Source organism: Herpailurus yagouaroundi, unplaced genomic scaffold (genome assembly GCF_014898765.1).
Source record: "Herpailurus yagouaroundi ecotype Mexico unplaced genomic scaffold, PumYag 196, whole genome shotgun sequence".
Lineage (NCBI taxonomy): Eukaryota > Metazoa > Chordata > Mammalia > Carnivora > Felidae > Herpailurus > Herpailurus yagouaroundi.
Window position 1 is genome coordinate 1233439 of NW_024412427.1, and position 9584 is coordinate 1243022.

Sequence of the window (9584 nt, forward strand, 5' to 3'; positions counted from 1 at the left end):
GGGGAGGGGAAACGATAACCCGGCTTCCCTGTCCAGAACTGAATGCACTTCCTCCTTTCGGAAAGGGCTGGGGGTGGGGAAAGTAGATGTCTGAGCAGATGGTTCTAGGAAGGCTTGGAGAAGGTGGCGGCACTGGAGCAGGTTGGGAACCTCTCCGTGGAGGAGATGGGGACCGGAGGGATGCACAGATGAAGCAACGGGCAGGATAGCTCGGGACCTGGGTCCGCCCGGTGTCCGCAGAGCCCACACACTCTGGACACTCACTAGAGTCGCCTGCATCGATAGGCTGGGAGCGGTGAGGTTTGGCAAGAGCCTCAGGCGGGCACGGTGACTAGGGGAGTGCTTGTTAGAGGCTGGGGGCAGGAGGTGTTGGTTTCCTGGTCCATTTTTAACGCCTCAAAGACCAGATCAGCCCCCAGAGAACCAAGTGCCCGGTGTCTTGCGCTGAGCCATCGAACCGTATGGGAAACTCACGATGTGCCCGGTGGGCGTAAGACTAAGGGGCACGGTGGTTCCTGTCTTCACGGAGCTCACAGCCTCCCAGGGGACAGAGACGTCACTCAGATGACCATGCCCCGCACAAGGGCACTGAAGGAAAAGTAGGGGGCCGTGAGAGCAGCCCCATCACAGGGTAGCCCCCGAGGAAGTGACATTTGAGCTGAAGTTGACTAGGACCAGGTGAGACAGGAATGGAGAAGGGTGGCAGGTCCATTCCTTCAGGAGGTAGGAAAAAGCCTGTGTGTTTGGGGAGCTGAGGTGGCCGGTGGGATGGGGACAGAGCCCAGCAGGGACAGATCAGGCCGTCTTAGCGGACAGAAAGGCTTTTGGTCTTTATCATAAGAGCACTGGGAGCCACTGAAGGGCCGACGTCTGATCTGACATGATCAGATTTACGTTCTTAAAAGGTCACTTTGGTGGCAATTCACGGAGAACGGCTTGAGGCGACAGAGCTGACGTGATTAGAGCTCCCGTGAGGGCCTGTGCTGGGCTTGGGCCCCTTCCTGCTCCTGCTGAGTCCACTCTGGCCTGCCCCCTGCGGGCAGGGGTGGGGTAGACCGGTCAGACAGCCCTCTTTCCTTTCCATTCTTCTAGCCTCCGCCCTGGGGACGTGTGAGCCCTGCGTCCACTTAATCATGGAGAGGGTTGGCCTGGGCCACCAGCCCCTTAGGTGAGGACTCTGCCTGGGGCTCCGTGGACGATTCTGAATCATGGAGGCAAAGAGGACTCTTCCGGCCAGGAGACCTTCCTGTTGAAAGTTGTGGCCCAGCTTGGCCGGCCCTTCCTGTCTTCGGGAGAGGCTCCCACCGACCCAGAGCTAGGGGGTTGCGGCTTCCCCGGATGGGGAGGTGGGCCTTCGACGTGGCCTTTGTGTGGAAGGCGGTGTTGACTCTGGGGCTGGTCCTCCTCTATTACTGCTTCTCCATCGGCATCACCTTCTACAACAAATGGCTCACCAAGGTAATGGGGTCCTTGCCGGGCAGGGGGCTGGGTGGCAGGTGACTGTGGCCGTGGCTACAGCGACCCCTAATATTTAGCAACAGGACGGCACAGGCTTCAGCCAGTCAGACTGGAAGTCAGTCACGCTGGTGATGGGACCGGGCCCTAGAGCCCCACCGTGCCAAGGCTTCCCCTCAAACGGGCGGAGGGAGGGGAAACCGGGAAAGGGGGAGGACTGAGGATGAGTGGGGGTACTAGGGAGGCTTAAGGAGGCAGCTGCTCACCGGCCAGTGGAGAAGCGTTTCGGGGTTTTCATGACCGGTGCAGCTGAGCCGGCCGCACAGGCCCTTCCTGGGGAGGGGCCGCAGCAGGAGGCTGAGGGCGGTGGGGACGGCGCCATGCCCGCCACCTGCTCTCTGTGTGACTTCTGAAATTGGAACCACACGTCTCTTGTCTCCAGTGATTATAACGTGGGTGAAAGCCCCTGGGCTGCTGCAGACCCTCGGGAGCCACCCGGTTGGCGTCGCTGCCACCGGACGGCGGGGGGGGGGGGGGGGGGGGGGGGGGGGGGGCGGGGGCCCCCGCGGGGGGGGGGGGGGGTTGGGCTCCGTAGAGCTTCCACTTCCCCCTCTTCATGACGATGCTGCACCTGGCCGTGATCTTCCTGTTCTCCGCCCTGTCCAGGGCGCTGGTTCAGTGCTCCAGCCACAGGGCCCGCGTGGTGCTCAGCTGGACGGACTACCTCAGGAGAGTAGCTCCCACAGGTACAGGCCTGCCTGGGGCCGGGGCAGAGGAGGGCACTTGGAAAGCCACAGGCTAAGAACACAAGGGCTTGATGTCTCGGAGCTTAGGCCCTCCCGCTCCTCTCTTCCTGCCTCCCCTCCCAGCCCGGCCCTGCTTCTGCCTCTTATGCACTCCCCAGCTCCCCCCTCCCCAACGCACACACAGTGCGCGCGCTCCCGTGCACATGGAGGCAGCAATGGCCTTGTCGTTGTCTGGCCCTTCGATGTGTATGCTGAGCCGACACCTGCCCTGGAGACGGCAGTGAGCAGAGTCTCGTCCCTGTCCTGGCGGTAGTGGGACGATGAGGGGTGCCTGGGAGCCCAGAGGCACCAGCCCAGGCCCAGGGGGAGGCTTCCCAGAGCTTGGGCTACAGCGGCCGAGGCTTCAGTGCGTGTGCGGGTCTGAAAGGGAACTGAAAGCGTCTTCGGACGCCGAGACTCAGCGCTGGTGAGGGGAAGTGGGAGAAATGAGGGGGTGGCAGGGACAGACCCTGGAGGACCCAGGCCTCCAGGACGAGTGTGCCTCTCTCCTGAGGGAAGGGACATTCACACATTCGCCATGTTTAGCCACTGGGAACTACCCAGTCCTAATGCTGGAGCGGAACCCCCTGCGTTTTGTGGCCAGGAGTTGACCCTTCAGCTGCTGTGAAAGGAAGGCCCGAGGGCCCCAGAGAAAGCCGGGGTGTTCGGGGCAAAGCAGGGAGCGCTCGGGGGCCTCTCGGAGGTGTCTGAGCAGCCGGCGCTCGCGTGCCGGCCTGCCCTGGCTGCACGTCCGGGGGCGCCCCTGTCTCCACAGCACTGGCAACAGCGCTTGACGTGGGCTTGTCCAACTGGAGCTTCCTCTACATCACCGTCTCGCTGTGAGTACCGGCCACACCCCGCCACCTCCGTCCAGCCTTTCGCGCGCGCCCTGCCGGTGGGCCAGCGCCGTACCCCTCTCTGGGACCGGCCCTTGATCTCCGCTCCTTCCTGACACCCAGCAGCTCTCTGGGAAGCTGACAGCCCCTGCGGTAAACTCAGCTCGCAGGGGTGCTGTGCCTGCCTGCCCGGCGGCCCGGGGGGGAGCCAGGGACTCAGAGTGGTGACCGTATGCAGGGGAGAGAGGGCACTGACTGGTGTGTGGTGCCTGTGGCTGCGCAGAAGGGCGGGTGTGACCGTCCTCTCTCCTCTCTGACTCTGCACTTCAGGGAGCACAGCCTTTGCCGCCTTTTTCTCCTCTCCTCCTTCCTTCCTCATCCCGGTCTCCACGGAGGAGCAGGTATAATAGGACTTAGTGAGCTCAGCGTCCAACCCGCGGCCTTTTCTCTCTGGCGGTAGCAAGAGTCCTCTTAGGCCAAGATTTCTTCTGATTAAAGGTCACGTCATCAGTCCAGATGACTCAGGCTGCTGCCTTCCTGTGGTCTTCTGTACCCAGATTGCCTGGCTGCCCTGAGCAGAGCCAGCTGCCCTCAGGGAAATCAGAGGTCCCCCGGCCTCCCGCCTTTTCCAGCAATGTCCGTGGGCTCCTCTCCTGGTGGCGGGTCTGAGCCCTGAGCCCTGGCGGTGCATCGTGGGTACTTTGTCCTTGCAGGTACACGATGACCAAGTCCTCCGCTGTCCTCTTCATCCTGATCTTCTCGCTGATCTTCAAGCTGGAGGAGCTGGTGAGGCCTCAGCTCCCCTGGTCCCTCCTACCCCCACAGATGCTAAGAATAAAAGGGAGGACTGGGCAGTAGCTAATCACTGTATGTGACAGAGGAAACGAGCCCAGGTGGCAGTAACTCCTGTCACTGAGGAAGGACCTAGGACAGGCCACTGCTGATAATACTTAGCCACTGGCGTGGCAGGTGGAATGACCAAAAGAATGACCAAAGGAGAAAGGGTTCAAGGTCAGGGACCAGGCAGAGCTGGCCCTTTGCTATAACCAAAGGAAAGCGCTAAAGAAGTTCAGATCAAGGAGGGATGCAGGGTACATGTCTACTGAACGTCAGCCGTGCCTACATTGATGGGAAGTTGCTGGCCGGGACCCCCAAGGTCGAGGGGGAGAAGGGTTTCCTGCCTCAGGGTCAGCCAACATGGCTACCGAGCCTAAACTCCAGGTTTGAGGAACTCAAGAGCCCACAGTTAGTTGCCACTGCTCCTCATCCTGATAGCGCGCAGCGCTGGTCCTGGTGGTCCTCCTCATCGCCGGGGGCCTCTTCATGTTCACGTACAAGTCCACACAGTTCAACGTGGAGGGCTTTGCCTTGGTGCTGGGGGCCTCGTTCATCGGCGGCATCCGCTGGACCCTAACCCAGATGCTCCTGCAGAAGGCCGAACTTGGTGAGAGAGGGGCCTGGGGGCACCGGGCAGGGTGGGGGCAGGCCAGGCCAGGCCTGGCAGCTCACCCGTGTCCCCATTCTGCAGGGCTCCAGAACCCCATTGACACCATGTTCCACCTGCAGCCACTCATGTTTCTGGGGCTCTTCCCTCTCTTTGCCATATTTGAAGGTAGGTTCGGTCGTCCATCTTGGCGGCCCCTCGGTACAACAGATCCCCGGTCCCTGCTCTGAGCCCAGCCCTGTGGTAGCTGCAGAGTTTACAGACATCAGAGGTGTAGTCCGTCCCTTGGTAGTGCCTGGTTCAAGGGCCAGACAGACATTAAACCGGATGGCTGGAATCCAGCATGATAAATGCTTACACAGAAAGTGTGTATGAAAGACAGCAGATGATGATGACAATGGACGCGGACAGGTGTGCCAGGCTCTTCTGATCATTTTAAACATACTAACTCATACACCCCAAAACCCCACATGGCCGTACTATCATTATGCCCATCGCACAAGTTAAAGAAACAAGTGGGGAGAAGATAACCTTGCCCAAGGTCCTGTGGTTCATAAACAAGCCAGCATTTGGTTCCAGCAGCTGGCTTCCAAGTCCTTCGTGTTAACCATGATGTGTTCTGTCTCTTAGAAGGAACGGAAGGCCATGAATTATTTCAGGATGCTAGGGTGGAAAGCCAAGTCAGAAAGGCTTACCAGGCAACGTATTTCGGAGGCTGGTTGGGACTTTGACAGGCCGTTGGTGGCGGAACAGTAGGTTGGGACAGGGGGAGTGTGCCGGACTCTGTGCGGCCAGCCCTTGTACAGGAGTCTGGGCTGGTGAGCAGTCCCGCCCACCATTGCCGCCCGGAGAGGGGAGAGGCGAGGCGAGGCAGGGAGAATGGTCTAGGCTGGCAGTGCACTCCATGTCCTTCCTTCCTCCCATGTTTTGAGATTAGTCTTTGTTGCCTGTCTGTTTCTCCTTCCTCCCAGAGTCCTTTCTGTCCTCAGGGTCATTTCAGAGCATTCTGTCCCACATCCATTTCAGTTTCAAGCAGTGAAGCGTCTCAAACCTCTCTGAGAAAATTATTCTGCAGCCCCGTTGTCCAGGAAACTTCTGCAGCCTCGTTTTTCTCCTTTTTAATGTCTCCCCTCCCCCCCCCCCATCGGTGGGCCCCCCCCCCCCGTGCCCACAGCCGCCGCCTCCTGTCCTGGCTGTTTACACTGCTCCCCGTCTCCGCAGACCCTCATCCGAAAGCCCTGATAGTCGTCACTTAGCAAAGCTGCGTGGATTTAGCTCCTTTAATCTTTTCTGGTAAATTAATCCCCCAAGCGCCTTCATTACTTATGTTGCTCTTTCCCGAATTCCCTTCAATTTGCCGACGCCTTTGCGGTACTGCTGAGCCCAGCACCAGACAAGATGTCCTACATCGTGAGGCTGTTTGCCTGGGAGGGACCGTCACTCTGCATTTCTTTGGTGCTTCCCTCCAAAAATCTCCCAAGTGCCTGGCCACCCTCCATCCCCGCGCCCGGGCCCCCCCCCCCCGCCCCCAAGTGTCTCTGCTGTGCCTAGCTCGGGCTGTTCTTGTGCAGACAGACCTGCAAAATCACTCTCTCAGAGGGTTCGTGTTGGAGGGCCGGGAATCCTCTGGAAGTCGAGCAAACTTTGGTGTGTGGGTGCCCATGCGGGTGTCTTTAGAATGCTTTGTCCTATATTTGCGTGTGTGTGTATACTTTCTGAGAACTGTTTGTCACATTCTACTTTCTGAGAAACGCTGGGCTTGTCGAAATGCTCTCATTTTATCACTGGGGAAACTGGTCCTGAAAGAGGACACATCTCAACCTAGTGCCACAGCTGGGTGATAGCAAGACCGGGATTAAAGCGGGGAAGGTTTGTGAGGATAAGACTCGTCACTGTTGGTAGGTGGCCCAGGGCATTGACAGTCCTCACGGGGTGGGCTGCCCGCCTCCTCTCTTAACCACAGCAGCAAGGGCCACATGAAGTCACCCTCCTTCCCAAAGACAGGTACATACCGTGGGAAGGGACAGATGTTTCCGGCCGATGTTCTGTGAAGTGCCGTGCTCTCTACCCGAGCCCAGTGGCTCGGAAGCCCTCCACGTGGCTCCCTGTGAGACTCTCTGGGAACCATCACTGCTTCCCCGGCCCCCCAAGTGTCAGGCCATCTGCCGCAGGGTTCTCTTCCCTGCCTGTCCTGTCCTCTGGGCCTCGGCCAGTCTGCAGGTGCTCAGGGGGCGTGGCTGCAACAGTGCTGGCTCTTCTGCTCGCCGGGCAGGGTGAGGCCACCCAGGCAGGCTCACCCAGGACGCGGCCTCCCGCTGTCTCCCCCCTCTGCTTTCAGGTCTCCATTTGTCCACGTCTGAGAAAATCTTCCGTTTCCAGGACACAGGGCTGCTCCTGCGGGTACTAGGGAGCCTCTTCCTTGGCGGGATTCTCGCCTTCGGTTTGGGCTTCTCCGAGTTCCTCCTGGTCTCCAGAACCTCCAGCCTCACTCTCTCCATTGCTGGCATTTTTAAGGTACAGACTTGGGGGTGGCTCTGGTCCTGTCTTAGAGTGCAGCCCCCAAGCTCAGTCGCAGCTTCGGTCCCAGCTCCCGTGCCCCAGGGCCCTGCAGAGGAGACGGAAGTGCCTTGTTAGGGTGCCGTGTGCCATGCTCCTGTCTGTAACTCCCATCGTGGCCGCAGCTCTGGGGGTAAGGGCGGTCATCCCCATTCCACAGATGGGCTGATCTACCCACAGATACCCAGCCAGTGTGTGGCCGAGTTGGGATTCGGACCACCAGGCCTGGGACACATTCTCATTTTACCGTGAATGCCGACTCTGGCTGCCTGGCCGTGGCCTGCAGTTGGGTTGAGAAGCCCCATCCAGACTCATGGGGAGAGAGTTCGATGATTGATTGGTGATGCCTGCCGTGGTCAGAGTAAGGGGCAGTGCTAGGCATGAGTGCCCTGTGTTTGCCTGTCTTGCCTTTACTGCTGCCTGGCCACACGCATGCCTCTGCTCTCAGCTTCCCCCTCCCCTGCCGCCTCTCACCCCACCCTGCTCAGGGCCGTGGGGCGGTACAGTTTCACCTTGACTAAGAGCAGACACAGGTGCTGGACTAGTGTTGCCCAAACCCAGAACCGTAAGTCTCCCCAAGGGGCTTAGACGAGGCGTGAGCTGTGGTTCTCAGAATGAGCCGTCCCACCAGCCCCATTTGCAGCCACTATGTATGACAGCCACCACGTGAAGAGCCCTGTGGCCAGCGTGTGTCCCGCGGAGCCCTGTGACACTGCATTCTCCTGTGGCGTTGTCGGGCTGTCCATCCGCAGGTGTGGCCGCCCTTTATTCCTGCGGACAGGGCTGTGGGCCAGGCGCTCTGCTCCCAGCCCCGAGTTTGGTTTGCCCCCCTCGTAGCCCTGACGCGACAACTATGCAAACATCTGCTTTGTCGCATCTTAGCGGCGCGAGGGGAGGAAAGCCCTGCAGGCAGGCCTGATCTTCTGGGCGCAGGGAAGCCCCTTTTTTGCCCAGCTGGCCAGCCCGTCCAGGCCCCGGGAGTTCGGGCAGGTCAGGCTCTCCCCTGTGGTGGTGGCCTTGCCGTCCACCTTCCTGGCAAAGGGGCCACCTCCTCCTCCTGATCACTTGCCCTTCCCGCCTGTCTGCCCTCAGGAGGTCTGCACTCTGCTGCTGGCAGCTCACCTGCTGGGGGACCAGATCAGCCTCCTGAACTGGCTGGGCTTCGCCCTCTGCCTCTCGGGCATATCCCTGCACGTTGCTCTCAAAGCCCTGCACTCCAGAGGTAAACCGGAGCCCCTTCCCGAGGCCTCTTTTCTGAAGGTGTTCTCCTCGTGACTCAGTCCCTCTGCTCTCCCCTCGACCCGGCCCTGGGTCCCCAGCCACCCAGCCAGGAAGAGGCAGGTGGCCCTCGGCGTGCCCACAGGCGGTTCCAGCCCGGTGGCGGTCCGCACGGCTCAGCCGCCTCTGCATCGGCCGCCCCTCCGCCAGGGAGTAAGCCCGGCGATCCTGCCACCGTCACTCCGAGAAGACGGGCGGTGTCCTGGGAGCGGGCGGGGAGTGGGTGGGGGCCTAGGCGACTCAACACCCCCATCGGGGCACGCCAAGGAAAGCACCAGTGGTCTGCAGCTGGCTTCTCTCTGTCTCCAGGTGATGGGGGCCCTAAGCCCTCGAAGGGGCTGGGCTCCCACCCCGACCTGGAGCTGCTGCTCCGGAGCGGGCAGCCAGAGGAGGACGACAATGAGGAAGAAGAGGCGTACTTCGTGGCCCAGGGGCAGCAGTGACCAGCCGGGAGACCAGCTTGGAGGCAGGCCTCTCCCCGCCCTCACACCTCACAGCAGCTCGGGGACCCAGGGGGCCCTTCGCGGCAGCTGGGGAGCAGCGGGCCAGGCCTCTCCCAGGCCGGGCCTTGGGGAGCGCGCAACCGCCTGGCGGGGCTCGCTTGGGGAGCTGAGGAGACTGCGGGGTGCGCGTCGGGCCAGAGCAGGGCCGAGGCCGTGCTGGAGGCCCAGCGGGACAAGGGAATGGGCGGTCCTCGGCCACTTGCCAGGCTCTGGCGGCCAAGGTGGTGCTTTCCGGGGCACAGCGGGTTTCTTGGGGCACTGGGTTTAGACTGCGGAGCACTTGGGAAGGGGAGAAGGAGAGGCTGGAGCCTCATCACCTGGACAGTGTCTTTTCTCAGAGAGCAGATCTATTTATAGTTTGGAAATAAAGGATTTACGGTCCGCCGGCCACTTCGTGTTGCCTGGAGGCATGGGGGCAGGAGGGGGTGGCGGGGGCCTCACTCTCGTTCCTGGCTGGGGCTTCTGCAGATGACTGGGCAGACTCCAGGCTTCCCTGCATCTCTTGGGTTCCTCTGGGCCCCTGGGCCCTCTCTTGGGGCCCCAGCACACCTGCAGGCAGGAAAAAAATGTATAGAGTGGTGTTCTGGGGCGTGTAGTGCTTTCATAGCCTGGATTTGAATCCTGACTGTCGCTAGCTCTGTGACCTTAAGCGAATTACTTAAACTCTCTGTACCACAGTGTCTTAACCCGTGCAATGGGAAGAATTATTTCAGAGTTATTCAGAAGA

The 9584-nt window shown here is 60.6% G+C and overlaps 1 protein-coding gene across 5 annotated transcripts; it reads left to right on the forward strand.

Annotated features, from left to right (window-relative positions):
* Nucleotides 1-9245, forward strand: SLC35H1 (solute carrier family 35 member H1). Of its 5 annotated transcripts, none has more exons than XM_040446874.1 (9): nt 1-1458; nt 2051-2201; nt 3016-3079; nt 3790-3862; nt 4352-4520; nt 4605-4688; nt 6859-7034; nt 8169-8298; nt 8664-9245. In XM_040446874.1, the coding sequence occupies exons 1-9, from the start codon at nt 1339-1341 to the stop codon at nt 8795-8797; spliced, it is 1101 nt and encodes a 366-aa protein (XP_040302808.1). In that variant the 5' UTR covers nt 1-1338; the 3' UTR covers nt 8798-9245. The 5 variants fall into 5 exon arrangements, with proteins under 5 accessions (XP_040302808.1, XP_040302809.1, XP_040302814.1 ...); XM_040446880.1 differs by having other exon boundaries at nt 1347-1458; nt 2122-2201; nt 3016-3229; XM_040446878.1 differs by having other exon boundaries at nt 1347-1458; nt 2122-2201.
* The last annotated feature ends 339 nt before the right edge of the window (nt 9246-9584 follow it).

Coding starts and splice junctions, on each gene's coding strand:
- SLC35H1 (XM_040446874.1), top strand. CDS start 1,339: ATGGGGAGGTGGGCCTTCGACGTGGCCTTTGTGTGGAAGGCGGTGTTG. Junction 7,035..8,168: donor CCATTGCTGGCATTTTTAAG/GTACAGACTTGG, acceptor GTCTGCCCTCAG/GAGGTCTGCACTCTGCTGCT. Junction 8,299..8,663: donor CAAAGCCCTGCACTCCAGAG/GTAAACCGGAGC, acceptor CTCTGTCTCCAG/GTGATGGGGGCCCTAAGCCC.